The sequence below is a fragment of the Chlamydotis macqueenii genome, chromosome 3, assembly GCF_036417535.1.
Source record: "Chlamydotis macqueenii isolate bChlMac1 chromosome 3, bChlMac1.mat, whole genome shotgun sequence".
Classification (NCBI taxonomy): domain Eukaryota; kingdom Metazoa; phylum Chordata; class Aves; order Otidiformes; family Otididae; genus Chlamydotis; species Chlamydotis macqueenii.
Genome location: NC_141558.1, coordinates 16,337,100 through 16,357,449, shown reverse-complemented (window position 1 = coordinate 16,357,449; position 20,350 = coordinate 16,337,100). Strand labels below are relative to the sequence as shown.

Genomic DNA, 20,350 nt, shown 5'->3' with positions numbered 1-20,350 from the left:
CCCTGCTCATCTGTGTGCGCTGTGGGGCTGGAGACTGCAGTGCTGCCCCATCTGTGGCCAGCAGCACTCTCGGGACCCCGCACTGACTGCTGTTGCTTTTTGAAAGAAAAATGTTGAGCCCTCCTTTGGGACTGCAGAGGAAATTTCGAAGATGCCTCAAGAGGAAGATAAATGAAGAAGATGATTGTGACCCTAAATCACTCTCTTGCCTTTTTTTTTTTTTTTTTTTTTTTTCTTCTTCAGGTCCATCTTCCACTATCTAAATGCTTGGGATTAATGATACTGTTCAACACCATCCAATTTTTCAATATTTAACTTCTTGGCAGAATTTCCCCCCATTGCCCTGCTTTGAAAACCCTCTATCTCTGATCCTCAAGGTTTTCTTCACGCTGCATTACACATATCCATTACCCCGCTGTTATTTTGCTCCAAAGGTACACCTCGAGGCTTTCACAAAGCCTGCTTGAGCTCCCTGACGACGGCGCTTGGGTGGATGTAATGCAGTGTGATGGGCCATGTGAATGCCGTAAGTGCAGAGATAGCAGGTGGGTGTCTGGCCAGTGGGGACCTGGCCAGCTGCAGTGATGCTTGGATTTCAGTGCCCAGGTGAGGGAAGGGGCAGGACCTGGCCTGAGAGTGACAGAGCTGGGAAAGAAATAAGCTCTGAGCCAGGCAAGTCTGTCTTTGGCACTGAAACAGAAGCACGAACCTTCAGGTTAAGGGCATTAGGATCTCTGCTGTGCAAGGGCAGTTACAGCAAGTGAGTCCACGCAAGCACCAGTTATGAGAAAAAGCATGAAGACATATTCAGCTGCCCAGCCTGGTGGGATGCTTTATGGAAGCAGCAAGTAGGGTATGTTCTGGTGGAGGTGGAGGAGGCTGCCATCCGTGACCAGAAATACTGCTAGGGAAGTATCACAAGAGCAGGAGTTTTGGTTTTCCAGCTCCTTAACCAGGGCAGGGGTGGGATGCAGACATCACCGGGGTGAGACACGCCCCTTAGACCCTAGGACGAGGGTTTAAACTGTTAAGCAACTGAATTGCTACTGACTTTTCCCTACGAGACGCCCCAAACACTCAGAAGAACATAGGTGCCTTTTCTTTATTCAGCTCTTAATGGAAAATGTTTGTCAGTAGTAAAATCCTATACTGGATTGTTTCTATTTAATAAATACAGTTAGTTGCAAAGCACGGTGTTAATTCAGCATTTATATATGGAAGGCAGCCAGGGCACACAATTATTACTTGTATGGTTTGAGTGCAAGCTTTGGGGGGGGGATATTACGCTTGCAAGCAATCCCATCCCCACCTCCTGCTTTGCTTTGCCTTGGCTGCTGTTAAACAGCAGTCCTTGTCCCTGTGTTTGCCTTCCATCCTCGGGCCCCCCAGCAGGAAGGTAGCATTGGAGAGGGACGCAGAGTCCCCGTCACCTCTGAGGGAGCGTGGGCTGGCTCAGCTGGAGACAACATGTGAATCTGGGCGAGCGGAGCAGGGGTAACTCAGCTTTTGTCTCCCGCTTGTCTGCTCCTGCAGACCCTGTGCGTCTGCGAGGGTCAAGGTGGGGAGAACCGTGCTCCTGCCACGCTGGCATCCCCACAGCCAGCTTCCTCCGCCCTGGCTGGGAAACGTCCAGAGGCACGCAGGGCTGAGCCTTGGTGTCTGCAAGGGCATCCACATGCAGGAGGGCAGCGGTAGAGGCGTGACTTTGTGTTTGGTGCCAAGGTAGGTTGTTTGAAGGTGGCCATCTCATCTGTCCCCTTTTCCTCCACACAAGATCTCACGCTTACTTCTGCCCAAGTATGCCCTGATCGGTCTCCTACTCCTCCTCAGCCCCCTCATCTGGCTCTTTTTTGGTGATGGTCATCAACTGCAACCCAAGATAGGTTTTTTGTTTGTTTTTTTTTTTTTCACATGGACCTTCCTTATTTCTAATGTTTTGCCAGAAGAGGGACAAGAAGGTGAGGGAGCGGCTCTTTCTGCAGGGGAAGGGAAGAGAGGAAAAAGGGAGGCTGCAGGATGGCAGATGCAGAGCAGGGTCATGGGAGTGGATAATTCCCCAAGAAGCACAGGGTCAGGAGTCACCACGATGTGGGAGAGAAAAAGCACAGGCAAAAGATAAGGCACTAGCCCAGAAGTAAAATGGACACTTATTTTAAGGTCTGCCTAGAGATATGACCTGAGAGGCAGCAACCTTTCATTGGGCAACTACTTTTGGGATGTCATGGCCCTTCCCAGGCACATAAGAAGGACCCATTCCCAGAAAGGAGTGTTGGGAAAGCCTTTGAAGATGCTTGGTAGCGTTATCTCAGGTTATCAAATATGACAGAAGTCGTACACCTGAGCCACGCAGAAAACCCCTCTGATACCAGCCGGGCAATCCATAAGTGGTTCGAGGAATGGGGAAGAAGTGCCAGGATCTTAAACAAACCCCAACCGGTGTCCAAACACACGACCTTTGTTGAGCTGCCAGCAGCGGCTGTGCAGGAAGGCCAAATTGACCATCTCTTCCGACCACATGGACCTTGTCCAAAAGCCAGCGAGCAGATAACGAAGCACCTTTGATGAGACAGCTGGATGCCTGCAATCAGCCAAATCCCTCCACCCACAGACCTCCCCTGGGCTTGGCACCGCACTGTGCTTGGTGCTGTGCAGGTACACAGGGCAATATGGACACGGTCCTAGAGGAGGTAGCAGTGTTGGTGTTGGAGGACCTTCTCTCTGCCTGTGAGGACACCATCGCAAACTCTGTGTGCAAGCCACTCCTGCCCGATGAAAGTCTGTGGTACCAGTCACTGCCAGCTGCGAGTGTGAACCATGTCCGATGGTCCAGAAGTCGACCTCTGGTCACACGGGACATCTTCCCAGCATCCAAGTGCTGCATGAAAACACTTCAGAGTTAATGAAATGTGAAAGATGATTCAGGATGAAACACGTGTTTGCACACAGGCTTGATACCTGCCCAAGCAAGCCACGAGATGACCAAAAGAAGGGAACATCTGTCAGCATTGCTAATGCTTTAATATACCGTGTGTCAGAAAATACGCGTGGGTTTAGCTAACAGTAATACTGAGGTCAAGAGAATGGTAAAAACAATAAGTAGAACAATAAACAAATAACATCTCATTTTTATTTTTGTTAGTATTTGCATCCATCCTCTGGTGCCACTAAATCAAGATCAGGGCACAAATAGCAGCAGTAGAAAAACCGCATGGTGCACTCGAGCGAGCAGATGGTGCATTAGTGTGTCATACTACTGTCACTCACTTTATTATTTCTGTTACGGTGGATCTCTGGACAGTCCTCATCTGTAATCAATATTTGTGGGCTGGATTTTTTTTAATTCAGTAAACATTATGTTTCACATACTTGGAAAAAATCTGGTTGAGTGGTGATTTCTCTGTGTAGTACTGCTAGGTCTCGGGAAGCATTTGATGTAGTCGGTATCTATTTCAGGTAGAAATATGGTTTTGGGAGTGGAGAAAAAGAAAAATTGGCAGTGTGTGTTTATTCTATGAGCACCCAGGTTCCAAAATAATGGGGGAAGCAGTCTGTGTGACCCTTCTCTTTTAAACCCTTTCTTCTTGCTGTAACCTGGCTATGTTTCCTTATGCTGTGCTGGCTGCTTACCCACTCCTTGGACGCCGTGCTCAAACTGCTTTTCCGTGCACTGAAAGGTCAATCTGTTTCTGAAAGCGAATACAAAAGATGCAGGCAAGGAAGAAGCCGACTTTCGACTCGCACCAGTTGGGGATGGCACGCAAGGACCGTGTTTTTCGTCCTCCCTTTGGGCAAAGGCTGCTGTGTCACAGCCCGTCCCTGCGAGCAGACACGTACACAGTTTGTCGGGGAGGGCTGGGGCTCCTCGGCCAGCGGCTGGGGGGGATTTGCTGTGCTATTCGACAGCCTGCGGCGATAAAAGAGACCTCCTCTTCGGCAGCTGGCCCACACGCAGCGTGACAGTGCAGAGGGACCATATGTTTGCACTCCCCTTCCCTCTTAGGCGCCGTCTAGCACCGTGCTCGCCTCTGTCACACGTTGGGCACGCGTCCCTTCAGCTCTGCGGCACTGCCGGGCACAGTGACAGGCGTGACAGCGGCCAAAGGCTGCACCCCTTAGCTAGGAAAGAGGCAACCCATCAAAATATCCTTCACACAGACCAAAGTCTGCATAAAAGAACTTGGATTTATCATTGCTTTTGCATTCAGAAATTATTACCCTGAGAAATGTTCCTTGTCAGTCTGTCTGCTTTTTTTTTTTTTGTCTTTTTCTTCCTTTCCCCCCTCTATTCCTCATGGTTACCCCTTACATCCCTTTCTCCCCTCTACTCTTCACAGATACCCCATATATAACTCTCTGACTATAAATCCCTTCTACAACTCTGCTATTCCCTCAGAGGTCAGTGCGTTCACCCCCTGGGTGAATCCTCCCAGTCCCACTCCTGCCATCGGCCAGGGGCTGCTGCAGCTGTTTCCATCAGCTGGTGCCAGGCACCACCTGGCAGAGTGGCTTCATTTGCTGCGTGGTGGGGAAATTTCTCCTCTGGCTGCTGCTGTCAGCCCAACTGGTGCAATCCAGGGCTGCAGCAGCTCCGACTGCTCCATCCTTCAAGTGCACAACAGAGAAAGGAGAGTGGATGGAGAGATGCATCCTACACGTGCATGGCAGTCTTTCATTTATTCCGCTGTGCCTTCTCACGTCTCCCGTACGGGAGCTCTGATTGTAATTATCTGTATTTATTTAATCTCCCTCCCATTTGCTAGGCTATATGCGTTTGCTACAGTAGCCTGCTGCTGTATTCAGCCAGACCAGATGCCGCTGCCAAATTGCACTAACTCTAAAGCTGCACCCCAGACAACTGCTTTGGTCTATTTTTAACTGCTGGTAAACATTAGCAAAAGTGTCTGAGCCCGTAATATTCTTCCCGCAGTCTCTTTTGAATTGTTTCTTGTATAATTATCTGCAAAAAGGGAATGAGGGAGAGCTGACTGTGTGCCCTTTTGTTGTTTTCAGTCTAGAGTATTAAATATTTTCCCTCCTACTTGCATGCAATGTTTGATTCTTTTCTTGTCTTCCCAGCCGAAAGGATAAGATAACTTGAGTGGAGCCTTCCCAACCCTCTGCTGAAGCCACTTACATCTGCTTGTTCCTACATTGGAACAAAGATATTGTCTATCTTTGTCAAAGAAAGCTTTTCTCTGAAGTGTTTGCCAACAGTCTGAGTTAAGCAGGCCTTTATAAAGCCGAGAGCCAGATCTGGAGCAGCACGGCATGGGTGGGATGGCTGGGCTGGGGGCTGCACAGCCGGGCAAGGCATGGGTACCCTGCAGCCACCCACATGGGTAGTGCCCTCCGAGATCTTCGGAAAGGAGCGCTGGGGATAGTTTGGCCGTGTTCCAGGTTACCAGCTTCAGGAGGGAAACCGTAGCCCACGTGGATCATCCCGATGAGCACACTCGTGTGTTGCTCAGGAAGCTGTGCTGCTGGCTGAAACCCACTGGGAAGGCAGTGGGCGTAGGCAGAAGTACAGAGAAGCAGACGATATTAACTGCATTAATATTCACCTTCGTGCAGCCTCGGGAGAGGAAAGAGACAGCAGAGGAGAAGTAAGAATGCGGAGAGGAGGAGAAGCTCTAGGCTGTTAGGGCTGGGGGCTGGGGCTCCAGACTTGTGCTCCACCGCTGACATTCGATGTGAGGATGAAGAAGATGATGCCCCTTCCTCATCTAACACTGCCTTGGCTGCCCACAGCAGAACAAGGCAGACCAGGTGATTTTGGAAGAGCTCTGAAGACTACATTAAAAATCTTAGTTGCCATTTTTAGCTCAGTAAAGGGAACATGATCAAACATACTTCCCCTGTGGCGCAAGTTGGAGTACAGACGTGTAACATCACTTCTTTTAACTGGTCTTGCATCCGTATGCTGTAGCGTGGACCCCTGGTCCAGCAATTTCCGCCTGGGGACTGAAAACACGCAGGCAGAGTCTGTGGTACGTGACGTGGGAAAACATCCTGCTGGGAGTTGGCAGAAGTGACCCACTCTGCTTCCCTGCGACCGACTGCTTTTTCACTGGTGAGGCTGCTGTGCTGCCTTCAGATGCTATTAGTCAATTAACAATCTGCGCTGTAAATGAGTAAGGCTGTGCGTATAAGCACTTTAAGCAGAATCTGCATGTGTTTCAACAAGCAGCAGAGACAAATATATTCGTTTCTCAACTACAGAGGAACTGGAGAAAACGCAAAATAGAACAACTCAGTATTTCCCTAGTTTTACAATTCCCTGAAGGCTTCCCTCAAAACAGGACCGCAGGAGAGGCTCTGGTTTGGCAAGGAACAGCTAGAAATTTATACAAGAGGCACACACCTTGTGCCCTGACTGTGCCACCCCCTCATAGTGCTTTTTGGTCACTGACAGCATTTTCCCTGAATTTGTGTCATTCCCTGTCACACAACTGATTTCCTTTTGCGAACATAACAAACGTTAGAGCCGGATTTGCAGTTTGAATCACCAGCATTTTTCTTACCATCAGAAGGCCCGGGGCCCTGCTGCAGAGACTACGGCTCCAGGACTGCAGGTATGGCACAAACAGAAAGGGGGATTATTTTAATTTGGTGTTTGATGGGCTGGGAAGTAGTAGCGCTGGGGAAGCTCAAGTAGATGAAATGTGCAGTAATGGAGACTGGAGCTGAGCACCGTGTAGTGAAGCTTTAGGAACTACATGGACAGCAGGGAAGAGCTATAACAGGAAAAATGAGCCCCTGTGGTCAAGCAAAGCCAGCGGCAAGAGCAGATTAAAGATTCAAGATGATCCCTCCCATGTCCTCTGCGTGGCCACGAAGGATGTCCCGTCTTGAGAAACCGAGGAGGGCACGGGCAGAGATAATCCAGCAGGAAAAAACGCTGTCTGTACTTTGTGTCGGCCGGCAGCAAGGCACCCGCGGGGCAGGGCTGGGAAAGCGCTCGCACGGGCGCGCCCGCCCAGGGCTCCGGGGACCCGCGTCCGTCCCTTCGGGGCTCGGCGGGATTCTGCGTCGTCCGGTAAAACCACAAACCCAGCTGGCAAAGCGGATGGCCGACGCATTTCGGCTTCCACTAAAACAAGAAGGGGCTGGAAGGTGGAAAAACAAAGAATAAACTTTTATTTTAAAGAAACGTGTTGTGATTTGGTGACTTTTTGAAGGACGGCTGAAGGCTGGCACAGGGGAGACCTTCCCGGGACACACGCTGGCCCCGTGGGCGCACAGCTCAGCACAGGCCGGGGCCACGAACCCGGGGATCAAAACCCCCCCGTACCAACGGCCCTCAGTATTTTTTTTTTTGGGGGGGGGGGTGTTAGGGTTATTTTTAACACTGGGCCCAGCCCCTTCCCCGCCACACGCGGGGCCTCTCTGAAGACGGCGAAAAAGCAGAAAGAAAAGCGGCGGAAATCTGCTGGAAAAGCGATGTTTCCCCAAAATCCCGCCCCAGGGGTGGGGGCGGGGGGGGGTGCCTGCGTGCCGCGCCGCACGCACCGCGGGGGGGGGGGGGGGGGGGGAGGGAGGGAAGAGCCGCGCGCCCCGCCCCGCCACACCCCCGCACGCTCGGGCATTCCCGGCCGCCGCCCCGCCCCCCCCGACCTTTCCCCCAGTTTCCAGCGCGCGCTCCCTGCTCCTGCTCCTGCTCCTGCCGCCGCCCCCCCGCCCGCCCGCCGCCGCCCCGCCCCCCCCCGCCTGCCTGCCTGCCTTCCCGCCTGCCGCCCTTCCTGCCGGCAGCCCAGCGGCACGCCGCCGTCACGCCGGCCGCCGCCGGTCATTGGCCGGGCGAGCGCCACGGCGGGCGGTGATTGGCAAGGAGCCGGACACCCCCCCCCCTCTCCCGCCCCCTGCCGACCGCCCCGCCCGCGCTGTCTGGCGCAGGGAGCGTTCCGGAGCGCTGGCCCCGGCGCGCGGGCCGCTCGGCTATCGGAGGGCGGGGAAGGGGAGGAGGCGGGGGCGGTGCCGGCTGCTGCTGGTGCTGCTGCTGCTGCTGCTGCTGTTGCTGTGTGCGCGCGCGCGCGCTGCTCCTGCGGCTGCTGCCCCTGCGGCTGCTGCTCCTCCTGCTCCTCGGTCACGCCGCTGCCGCCCGCCGGAGCCGCGCCATGCACGGCTCGCCCTGCTCGGAGATGGGAGACGCGTCCGCAGTGAGTATCAGGCAGGCGGGCGGGCGGGCGGAGGGAGGAGTGGGCGGCGGGTGGGTGCGCGCCCCCCGAGCCGGGAGCAGCCGGCGCCGGTCCGGCCTGGGCACGTGCTTGACCGCGGGCAGGGGCGTGGGGACCGTTACCAGCGGGGGGCGGCGGCCCCTCGGGACCGTTACTCGCCCCGGTGTTTGTGGGGGTGGTCGGTTGAGACCCTTACCCGCCGCGCGGGGTGGTCGGTGGTGCCGCTGCTGCCGGGGGCGGGGGGCAAGGCAGGGCCCTCATGGGCGGGCGTAGCCCCGGTCACAGGCGGGGGGGGGGGGAGGGGCGCGGCGGCAGGGCGGGGGCTGCCCCCTCCTCTTCTCCCTTCCCTCCTTTTCCCTCTTCCCTTCCCTTCTCGCCATCCGCCCCTCGGCGGCGCCGCCCGGCTGCGGGCACCCGCCGTGAGGCGAGGAGCGGGGCGGGGGCGGGGGCGGCGCGGCCCCTGCGGGCGGGAAGAGGCGCTGCCCGGCGGTGGGGTGGGGGGCCCGCCCCGGCCCCGGCCCCGGCCCCGGCCCCGGCCCCGGCCCCGGCCCGCACCGCCCCCGCACGTAGGGCCCCGGCAGCCGGTGGGGTGATGCGAGGACAGGCGGCCGGGCGCGGTTAGGCATTTCCCGGGCAGCGGGGGAGCCTGGGCTGCAGCAGTCGCCTTAGGAAAGGGCTTTTTTTAGGTCTGTGTTGTTTTTTTGTTTTTTTTTTTTACGTGAAGAGTATTTTTTTTTCATGTTTCTTTAGGGAAAACTGCTTTCCTGAAACGTAGGGTTGGGAAAAAATAAAATCAGCTGGTTTGGTTGCGTGCAGTCAGGCTTTGAGGAACGCAGGTTTTCTGGCTGCTTGGTGCAGAGCCTCGCCTGGTGTGGCCCCTATCTGACAGGCGATCCGTTTTTTGCCCTTGTTCCCGTTCTCATTGTTTTCAGTGGAAATTCTTAGAAGTCTCTCTGGGGCAGTTAATCGCTTGGATCCCAGTTTTAGAGTGCTTTAACCCCTTCTTACCCCCTAGCCTTGACGTCTCCGTGCCTGATACCTCTTGTTTTAGGCAAAAGTCCTCTGTGAGTCCAGTACTGATGTTTTTGATCCCTCGTGTGTAACGTGTGTTTGCCATGCACATCCCCGTAGTGGAGACAATGTCACACAGCTTTGCATCTTAGCAACACTGTTGAGCCAGGGTCGTTCCATGTTGCCTCACAAAACTCACTAACAAACCTTGTTGACTTAGGTGTGTAAGTGATGTCACCCAACAAGTACAGTTCCCTCTGGGGCTTTAGGCCATGCTAACGGTGCGGTGGTGTTTTTTTTTTAGTTTTGCTGCAGTATGTAAGCACTCTGTATAACAGCAGTAGGCTCGAGGATCCTAGTCCATGCTTCTGAACCCCAGCCTTCACAGTTAGTTGGTGTGCCTGAAGACTGGAAGGATTTGGACACCTAGCTGAGACTGAGCTGGTACACCAGCACAACATAGCTTCTGGAGTCACTGCCAAGCACTGAGAGAGCTTTATGAAGTCTGGGTATCCTTTCACAGAGAAGTCAAGTGTTTTGTGTGCATGCGTACACATGCACAAACACAGATTTTCTGTGATGCTTGCTTTTGTAAGCAAATCAATGTGATCACATTTGTCTTCAAGCTACTCATAGTGCGTTTTGGGATACCTTGCACCTGCGTAGTGTGAGTACACGTTTCTAAAGTACGACACAAAAAATTCCCACTGCACTTTGAAGACCCTTCCTTCCTTCCTTCCTTCTCTTTACCCTGGCTTCCCTATTGGTAAAAATAAGATTAAAATGTTTTTGCAAGGTGTGGTACTCTGAATTAGTGATCATACCTTAAAGCATCTTACTGTCAGATAAATTCTATCTTCTAAATGTTACCAGAATAAGACTAGTGCTGAATAGCAGTCATTTTTGGGGTCCAGGAAACAGCCTTGTCTAAACAAGGTTGGAAGTCAGGATTTTTTTTTTAAATGTGGATGTGTTTATTCAGAGCAGTGTAATCCAGGAAAGTAACTCTGGAAATGTGAGCTGCACACATATCTGTTCCTTTCCTGCAAATCATACTACTTTTTTTTTTTTTTTTTTTTTTTTTTTTTTTTTTTTTTTTTCCAGTGTAACAGAGGTGGGAGGATGAGCTGGTGGGGGAGGGTAAGAGTTGAGCTGGTTGGTAAAAGTCTTGCCACGGGCATGGGATCTGTTTCAGATGACCTTCATCGGGAGCAGACAGCCTGTGGGTGTTGTCGGCTTTGTATTCTGACTTGTCCTAATAGTCAGTAATCCGATTACATTTAGGTTGACATTGTGGACATCTATGAGTCTATCCGTGAAAGGCAGCGTCATGACAGCGAAAGGTCTACCTGCAGCACCTTGGAGCAGAACGACATTGAAGCCGTTGAAGCGCTCGTTTGTATGAGCTCCTGGGGTCAAAGATTGCAGAAAGGTGACATATTAAAGATAAGGCCGCTTACGCCCTTCTCGGATTCTGGTGATTTCACAATGCACGCTGAGGCTACGTCTGAATTACCAAAGGACTATTTATCTACACTGGTAAGGAAAACATGAAGGCAAAATAAATATGCCTGACATCTGGATCTTACATCTGCGGTGTTTTAACTTGGATGGAAAAGATAGCTTGCTCATGTGTCCCTGCATAGAATAGCTACAGTATAGCCAGTGCTCTGTGTGTGGACATAGACTAGTGAGGCGGGCATGTTGAGTTTGGGTTTTTCTGCTGTCTCTGGAATGGCAAATGTGGGGGTTTGATCCCTTGTTAAATCTAGATGTGAAAGCCCTTGCTGAGGGATTATTTTATTTGACAGGTGCACTGAGGATGCTGTCTGGATAGCTATTGTAGATTTCTGAGAGCACTTTGAGTAAGAATGCACAGGCAACCTCAGTGATTTGACACCGACTTATCTGCAGGCACTGTATGAAAATGGCTCTTGATGACATTTGGCTTCACTCTGGTCATTATAAGAGAAAGTACAAGTTACCATTATGAAATAGGCAATTTAATTAGTTTCTGTGCTATGTGTTTCTACATGTAGTCTGTTATTTCTCCAGCGCATTGGTCTACTCCAGCTGACTAATGTTGATTGAATCACAATTTTTTTTTTTGTTGCAATTTATGTTGCAACGAAAGTAGGTATTAAAAAAGGGCTTAGCGCTATTCAGGTTTCAGATGGTTAAGGCCTTTTTCGATCAACAAGCTTCTAGTATGCAGTAATGTCAGGAAAAAGGGGAACAGCAGAGGGCAGAGGCTGAGATGGGGTGGCAGCTGGTAGACAGACTTCTCTTAAACTCCTGCTGAGCGTTGGCACTGTCTCTTGAGCAGCACAGGAGATGGGCAGGAGATTTCAGTAGTAAAGGAGGAAGGAGAGGTGGCAGCAGGAGAGCATAGAGAGAGAAGTGGATGAATAAGAAGGGAGAGAGCAGTTCCATTTTTAGCCACCAGAAGTAGCCAGCAGCTGATGGGGTAATTGTTGATAGAAGATCTAGGGCTTACTGGAAGCTTGAAATTAAGATGGTACAGTATTGCTATCTGTTGCTAATCTGTTTTCTGTGAACAGCAGAGAGTTCGTAGCTTCTTACAGCTGCACCCATTGCTGAGAGGAAGGGAATGAGAGAGTTTTTTGTAGTGCAGGGAGTACACGTGATGTTTTATGCAGGTTTACATCTGCCTCATTGCTTTCCTTTTATTAATACACTTTTGAGCATATTCAGAGTGACCATCAGATGAGGCAACGTATACTTTAATCAGTTTTTCCCAAGAGGGCAGGTTCTGAGATTCTAGGGAGGGGGTATAACTTTATTTTTCACAGTAAAGATAGTGAAAAATTGTGCTATGAAATTACACTGCTGTATAATGATGCTTTCATTTTTTGCAGTGCATGACCCCTCCACACAGCCCTGACTTTGTTGAGATATCAGCTGCTATGCTCCTCTCCTCACAAGTCACTTACTCCAAACCAAGGACTGTCATGGCTAACACAGCTCCTTGCTCAGTCACATCAGTGACCGGTGCCTCTCCCATAACCAAGCCATCGGTTATCAACATGGAGCAAAAGTGCAGCCAGAAGCCAGTGATATCCGAATCCTTTGACTCTCAGCCTTGCAGGGCCATGACAACAAGCGTGATCCGTCACACAGGTGATAGTTCTGCTTACCGTCACATTCCTGCTGTGCAAGAGAAAACAGAGGTAACTTCAGGTTACAGCACTTCCAGAGACTGGTGTGGAGCGGACGACCGAAGACATTCCAGACTGCCACAGGACACGTGTGCTGCGGATGATTTAATTAAAAAAGCCTCTCCGGTACATCAGCCTTATGCACATGACTCCAGTGGTATTGTGACCAATAAAGGACAACTACCAGTCCGGCCCGTTTCACCACAGACCCGCTTACCAAAGAATTGTGAGAATGACTTGCAAAAAAGAGCTACCCCAGTGACACCTGCCCCCGTTTCAAGCCCTCAAGTTCTCTGTCAAATGATCCCTTTAAATGGACAAAACAGTATGATTAATGCCTATGTCAAGCCTTCGACAACGGTCTCAACTCCCATGAAACCTATTTTACCGCAGACAACCCCGCTCTCTCAGCCCGTACTCATGGGACCTTCTGTGCCTCAGGGGACTGTCATGTTGGTTCTTCCACAGACTGCTGTCACACAGACACCACAGTGCTCGCAAACAGTAATGACTGTTGGGAACACCAAGTTACTGCCCCTTGCACCTGCTCCTGTGTTCATTGCTTCTGGTCAAAGCTGCGCCCCCCAGATGGACTTTTCTAGACGGAGGAATTACGTTTGCAACTTCCCTGGGTGCAAGAAAACCTATTTCAAAAGTTCCCACCTCAAAGCCCACCTTCGCACCCATACTGGTGTGTACGACATGGCAGGTCCTTTGTTGCTCCAGCTCTGGCTTGCAGTGGGGTGCTGAAATGCACATTTTCTTGAGGGGAGGAGGTGGGAAAGGGAAGAGGCAGGTGATCGGGAAACTTGTGCTCATCTCAGAGAAGAGAGGAATGTTCATTCTCTGTGGGCAAGCAAAACAAGACAGACTTTGTTCTGAGACCTCAGCTGACCCCATAGTGTTAGTTGAATTTCACATGCTTTAGTTGGAGCAAAGCTTTGCTGTCTGTGTGTGTGTGTTTAGATTTGAGTGGAAGCCTGCCATCTGAACTAGATGGAAACAAATTGTGCAAGTCCCTTTTTTTAGAGGCGCGGAGAGGTCTGGTGTAAGCAAACCGTAGTACAGGTAGTTGATCTTAATTAATACATGAGGAAAAGGTAAGAGAGAAAGTCAGAAACTGCACATTTTTATGGGGTTTTGTTCAGGCTAAATGGGAATGCATTGAGGTTTTGGGCTACTGTGTTAGGAAATAGAGCTGCTACAGGAACACAGCAGCTGATTCGGTTACAGAAAGGGAATCTTAGAGGTAAATGAAAATTAGTTGTAATCAATATGAGCTGATTTGCTCCATAAAATCCGATCATTGTGGAGACAGTATGCATGTGTTTTACTTATCCTTTTTCTGACTCCAAAATCCTGCTAAATTAAAACTAACTTTGTGTTCTTGGGAACTATTTTTGATGTTGAGGGGTAGGCATAGCAGGAGATTGGTACAGAATAGCTCATTCAAAAGTCTGTCTAATTTTGTCTTTCCTTGGCTTTTTTCTCCCACCCTCCCTTCCCCGAACAAACACTGTGATTTATTGGATGTCAGCTTCTGTGGCAGGATTTGCGTTAGTTTGCCAGCTTGTCTTTACAGTTCCTTTGGCGAAAGAGCTTAAACGCCATATGAAGCTGATAATCCTTGTAAACTAGAGCTCAGAGGTAGAATGATGCTTCTGCTTCTGGCTCGAGAGTAAGTGCTGCAGGCTGCTGAATTAACTTGGCACTACAGGATAAACGTAGACTAGCAACAAGTGTCTTGCTTTGGGCACGTGCTGCTGCTGATCCATAGGGAAGCTGTGTGTGTCCCTGTATGGTGATGAAGACTAGGATGTCTACAGAAGGTGAAGCACACTGACCCTTCACTAGCCAAACCACATTACAGAATCGTAGTTCAGCTTTCTTTTCCCACCTTTTCCCTGCACACACCAAACATAAAACTTTACTCCCCAAAATAAGAACCACACTTCTGATGGGGCTTCCAGTATTACCATAAATTTGGGTCAGGTGGTAGATGTCTCTCTGGAGCTTCACAGGGGTTGCAGCTTTACAGGGTTTACAACATGGTAGATCATGTTGTTTAGGATAGGCCTGATGTTAAGCAGTAGCTCAGGATGAGCAGAAGCTGAGGTGGACAGCCTTCCTGACTGCTGTTATTCCTGGGTGTGCAGAACTCCACTAGGCTGGCTGTTGGACCTCCAGCTGTGTGGGGATGGCAGGATGGGCTGTTCCTCGGTAGTAGTCACTGGGGTGGTGTGTTTGTGTCTAGGGCCGGATCACTGGAACAGCAGGACTCTGAGGCTCAATTCCAGGCTTCCGGTTTGCCTGCAGTGTTTGCTGGTGATATGCAGCAGCCATAGAGCTGTGGCCACACAGGGATGGGGGCGGGGGGTTGCTTCTAGTTCAGTCAGTGGATAAGGCAGCTTTATGAAGAAGCTTTTACTTTAAACTAGGGTTTTGGACAATTAAAAAATAGATTTGATTAAAAAACATTTAAAGAGAGGAGACAATAAGTAGCAACAATACCTATGATTTTTCTCTGGAACACAGCTTGAGGTTAAGGTAACGTTGACTGCACATGCGAGCAGTTCTGTGGAATTCATCGGTTTTTGCAAGGCAGGATTTAAGTTAGTTTTTTGATAAAACTGTAACACAGCCTCTCAAAAGTAAGTTATGCTTCTTTTCTGTCCTGCAGGAGAAAAGCCTTTCAGCTGCAACTGGGAAGGCTGTGACAAGAAGTTTGCCCGCTCAGATGAACTGTCGCGCCACCGTAGAACTCACACAGGAGAGAAGAAGTTTGCTTGTCCTGTGTGTGAGCGTCGCTTCATGCGCAGCGATCACTTGACAAAGCACACCCGCCGTCATATGACCACAAAGAAGGTCCCCAGCTGGCAGACAGAGGTTGGCAAACTCAACAGGATTGCCACAGCAGAGAAACCGAAAAGTGGCAGTGCTCTGAGTATGCTCATCCCTGTGCCACCATCTGTCTGTCAGGGCTAGTGAGAGAAAACTCCTTCTCCACAAACTTTCTGAAAATCAGAAAGATGGTTACAACAGAACTGGCAATGGCTTTTCCCCCCTGTGTTTGTGCATACTTTAGTTTCCTTCAGTTTAGGTCCTCTGTTATTAATTCCATGAGAAAAACTATAATATCTTTCCTCATCCCTTCCCTATTTGTTTTTTTTCGATACTTGGGCAAATGCAATCACCAGCACTTCAGGAAAGCAGAATTCTTTGGAAATGATTTTGGCAATAGGTTAAAAAAGTCACTTATAATGCTTGCTGTTAATATTTTGATGGACAGTAAAACAGGGTGATTTTTAATTTTTATACTAGTATTTTCTATACCAAATATATTTTATATTTATTCATTTTGGTCTTGATATGCAGGCAAATTGGTTGACCTGCATTAATAGGGGTGTGCAGGATGAGACCTAGAGTTTTGGAAACTCCTTTTCAGTAAACCTGAAGAATTGCATTCAGAGCATTTTGTAAATGCATAATATTTGGTAACTTGTAGCGATTGGGATTTTCACACTTGCAGATCTTGATCTTGCAATAGGCTGGTGCTGTTACACTCTCCTTACACAGATGACATTAGAGGTTTAAGATCTAAGTGTGTCGTCATTTTTAAAACAAACCAAACCAAGATGATTTTCTTTCAGAAAAGAGTTATTGAAATCCTCAACATTTTATAAATTCATACCCTTTGCAAGTGGAAGACATTGTGACTTTTGGTAGAAGTTTGGCATTCCTGAGTCCACACTCCACTGGAGCAAAGTTTGGAGTAGCCAGACTCCTTTGATGGAGGTAGAAGCACAAGCACTGTTTAGAAGATTTGACACTAAAAATCATGCTTTACTTTCAGTCCTCCTAAACCAGCATATCGGAATCTCTAGAAAAATGCAAAAATGGCAAGATAACTCATTAATAATTAGGTGGGTCTCTGTTTATATTTTTTTTTAGTACAGGAGAAATAAAAAAATCCCTTAATTTTCTATGTATCGTGGATGCTTGTGCACCTTATAGGAAATTTTTCAAGGCTTTCATTTACCTGTATCAAAGCACCAGAGGAAGTACTAATCGTGTCTTGACTTAAGAAATAGCCACCGTAGCAACGTGATGATGCTCTTCATGTGGCCTTACATTTCTCCACAGTACTTTGTATAAAATCACCCTTTTCTATTAAATGAGATACTCTCCCTGTTGAATGGATTTTCCTTTACACCGAGTGTAAATATGGCTAAGAAATGGAATCACTGGCCGCAGGAGTGCTGTGTTGTAATGGCATGGTATGAGTAATAAAACCAAATGCCCGTAGCACAATCAGACTGCTCGGTTTCCGTGGTGTGGAAGGATGTGGATATATATTGTAGCAGAGCTGTCAGTAGAGCTGTTGTGCTGTGAAGCACCAGGTGGTGTTTTGCTGGGAGACAGCTCACCTGCTGGATGAAATATTTCTGTGGCGTTTATTCCTTCTGGACTCTTCTCCCTTCAGCCACTCCTACACTGAAGGAGCACTGAGGAGGACTGTTTTTCCTGGGTGTGTAAAATGTGGTTAACTAGGAATGCGCTATCTCTTGCACCGCTTTGTTGTTCTAAAATCCTGGTCTTGCTCCTCGGTGTGGGTACAGCATGGTTCTCATATAAATAAGTGCAGACTTGCTGATCTCAGCTAGCACTCCCCTGAAATCGGCAGAGACCTGTTTCAGCTGAAAGCAGAACATGTCTTTTTTTTTTTTTTTTTTTTAACCTTAAGTCTATAGTTATAATTAATGGTAACAAGTTTTCAAACTGCACTAAATTGGAGTATTGTGCTAAGTGTACTAAAGTTTTGTGCCTGACCTTTAACGTGTCAATACCTTGTTCACTTGACACACGCTGTAATCCCACTGACCGCAGCATACGTGCTGGTGAGTGTGTCTGCATATGCAAACCTCGCGTGGTGCTCTCCAAAGGGCTCGGTTGAAACCCCTCTTCCTGGTAAAATGGATGCTTGTAGTGGTGCTGTTGTCTGTTGATACCCAGTTTTCCAAATTTTTGTGGTGAAGAAAGAGACATTGTTTGCTTGCTTGCTTGTTTTTTTTCCCCTCAGAATTCCCTTAGAACAAGAAATTTGACTTTTGGATGCCATTTTAGCATGCTTTTAAAGGGGGAAGAGTACCCTGTCTCAGTCCAGTAGCCAATTTAGAACTGCATGTTTTTTACAGACTAACCATTTATGGTGTTCACCTGGGCAAAATAGTTTGGAAACTCGTGTCATAATTTAATAAGTTGTGTTATTTTGTTGCATCATGAGGAAGTAGTGGACTGGAGAATATGGAATTTCAAAATGTGTTTATTGTGAATGTGTGTCACAGTGCGGAAAAGCAATGGCTCCCTCTTTGTTAAGTTCTACCTGGCCTGCAATTCCTTGCAGCCTGCTCCTGTGAGGTGTGTGCTGCCTCTTACCACCCGTGTCTGGGACGTGCGGCTCCTTCTCTTGCAGATGTGCATGAATAGCTGAGCCACGGTGTGGCTGCGTCTGCTCTGTTTGCTCTTTCTGTTCCTTCCTGCTGTGTAAGGGTTATTTATGGATTAAGCATGACTGGGATAGCTGCTCTCTTTGCACTTTACTGCCTGAACTCTATTGTTCAGTCTTTTTATTTTGAGCCTATATTTTAAAGAAATGGAATCACATTTTTGTACCTGTTTTTAACTTTTATTAAATAAAAAGTATGTAATGTGACTGGTGTTAAATCATAAAAAAAAATTGTGACTTTTCAAGTTTCATACATGTCCGTTCCAGAACTTTGTAGATCCATCTGGATTAGGTTCTATATCTAGGCCAATGGAAGACTTTGGGGCTTGCTAGTTCACTTACCTGTAAAGGCATAACTTCTTGGATCCTGTTGTAAATTGACCAGTGCTTTCCATTTATAATTTAACACAACGCTTCTTGTGTATTTGCCAGAATGCATACACCACCAGCAGGGTTTGGGGTTTTTGCCTGCTGTCTGAAAACAAGAGTCTCAGGGCTCATAACTTGGTTCTTCTAGCCTCCAGAAGCTATCACCAAAAGGTGGTGGTCCGAGTGCTGCTGTTAGTGTTGGAAGCTCTGCATGGCATGAACGCTGGAAATAAAGGAGAGTTGAGAATTTGACTCAAAAGATGGCTGCGTTAGCTCTGGTTCTTCCCGTTCCTGTGTACCAGCACTCTGTCAGGGAAGCGGCTCTGCCAGGCCCGATGTCACCTCCAGGTCTCAGCTGGGAAAGAGGTGTCCAGCAACGGTGACAGCAGCAGCAACTACTTTAAATTTTTAAGCATCTCTGCTGTTTCTTTCCCTCTGACCAGCTCCCGCGTTGCAGCAATGTTTATTTCTAGCAGGATCACTTTTTAGTGGAAGAGAAGGGGAGGACAGGGTGTAATGACACCAGCTTCTGTCACAGCCTTTCACTGCAAGGTGACAGTCTATCCAGTCAGAGCCCTTGGAGAGTGAACCGGGAGCAGTGACTCAAGGCTGTGTCTGCAAAAGAGTACATCATTCTTGAAAGTGTGTGGAAGATGAAAAGAGAAAATCCCATGGATGGTCCTGTGTCCCCCTCAGGAAAAACCACTGAAAGGGAAGGCTTTACTGCAGGATCAATGCTGTAGCAGATACCAGTACAATACCTGTGATTTTTTGCTGGTATTTATATTGTCTCCCTCACTTTGCTTATGTGAAACATGACTATGGATTTCACAGTTCTGCACTCATCTTTCTGCTTTTCCTTAGAACCAAGCTGTGGTCTGAGCTGTTACACACAGCCAGGAGCTGCAGTCAGTACACGTCCTGATGGGGCAGGAGTCTGGAACAGCTTCATCCTGTGGGAGAAAACAGCTTGCAAGTGGGGAAGCCCTTCCCAGCTACTGCAGTGCTAACACAGACATTGTGCGGGCAAAAGTCTTTCTATCTTGTAGCCATTCTAAATCCATGAAAATGAATAATTTTATAAAGAAAAATGCATATGTGCTCAGACATATCTGCTGGTTTAATGCTGCATTTTGCTGTTAGATGAGTGTTGCTTTCCTGTGTGTGGTTATACAGCCAAACCTCCAGCTTAGTGGCAGCTTGCCTCGTCTTGTTCACAAACCCGATGAGCACCGATCCGCTTACAGTTAGGCTACTGGAAGTATGAATCTGTTCTGAAGCAGCGGTGCTGAGTGGGCAGAGGTAGCCCATGCTGCCAGGTGGTTGCACGCTCGGTGTGCTCCTCTGGCTTAGACTGCAACTCTGGCTAACTCCAATTCCAGCTGTGAAAACTGTGCTCGGCATCTTGTGAATGATGGAGATGGTACTGCATCTGTCCTCTCTTGTGAGCTGAATCCTGCCTCAGGGTTGCATCTGCCTTGAGTTCATCTGCTGGGGTAAATCTTCTAACCAGTTTTGAAGTTTAATCTGTGAACCCATCTGCCTGTTTACCTTCCGTTTGTGTCTGGCAAGGCAGCTTGAGGCAGGCAGGCTACAGCAATGAGAAGGCATAAAGTTGTGACTCAAAACCTGGCAACCTACAGGCTAAGGAAATGATGGAACAGTTCGGAAGGATTCTGCAAAGCCTCAGCCAGGTCTATTTGCTGTCTTTGGGATTACCTCCCCTGCAGGAAGTATGTTAGCGCTGTGGGATTTTCTTTCCAGATTGGTTTCATCTTCAGTCGAATGCAGCCTTCCTCAATTTCTGCTTCAGTCTTTGAGTGCAGGAGAAGGAAATAGTGTCATTTACTTTCAGATGTGTGCAGCTGGCCATGGGCACATCTTGCAGTGCAGAAAACTTGAGGAAGCCAGAGCGTACCCTTTCCTGGGAGAGTTTTTCCTGGATGGGAAGAATACCTTAGGTTTCATTTTCTCCCTTGTAATGTCTCTTGAGTTCAGAGCAATTTCTTTTCTATTGGTTATCATAATCCAAATAAACGCACTTCAGTCTGTGCAAATAATTGCCATGTCCTGTGTCCAGAGTAGGGGGGGAAAAGCCACCACTCTGTTGC

The 20,350-nt window shown here is 48.7% G+C and overlaps 1 protein-coding gene across 1 annotated transcript; it reads left to right on the top strand.

Moving 5' to 3' along the window:
• Positions 1–8,029: 8,029 nt before the first annotated feature.
• Positions 8,030–16,667, top strand: KLF11 (KLF transcription factor 11). The gene is made up of 4 exons (XM_086745625.1): positions 8,030–8,156; positions 10,470–10,724; positions 12,065–13,055; positions 15,045–16,667. Exons 1-4 carry the CDS (start codon positions 8,115–8,117, stop codon positions 15,347–15,349), a joined length of 1,593 nt encoding a protein of 530 aa, XP_086601751.1. The 5' UTR covers positions 8,030–8,114; the 3' UTR covers positions 15,350–16,667.
• Positions 16,668–20,350: the final 3,683 nt, after the last annotated feature.

What these genes read in the sequence shown, in the direction of transcription:
- KLF11 (XM_086745625.1), top strand. Translation starts at nt 8,115, where the DNA reads ATGCACGGCTCGCCCTGCTCGGAGATGGGAGACGCGTCCGCA. An exon ending in AGATGGGAGACGCGTCCGCA is followed by an intron (nt 8,157 to 10,469) that starts GTGAGTATCAGG and finishes GATTACATTTAG; the next exon opens with GTTGACATTGTGGACATCTA. An exon ending in CCACCTTCGCACCCATACTG is followed by an intron (nt 13,056 to 15,044) that starts GTGTGTACGACA and finishes TCTGTCCTGCAG; the next exon opens with GAGAAAAGCCTTTCAGCTGC.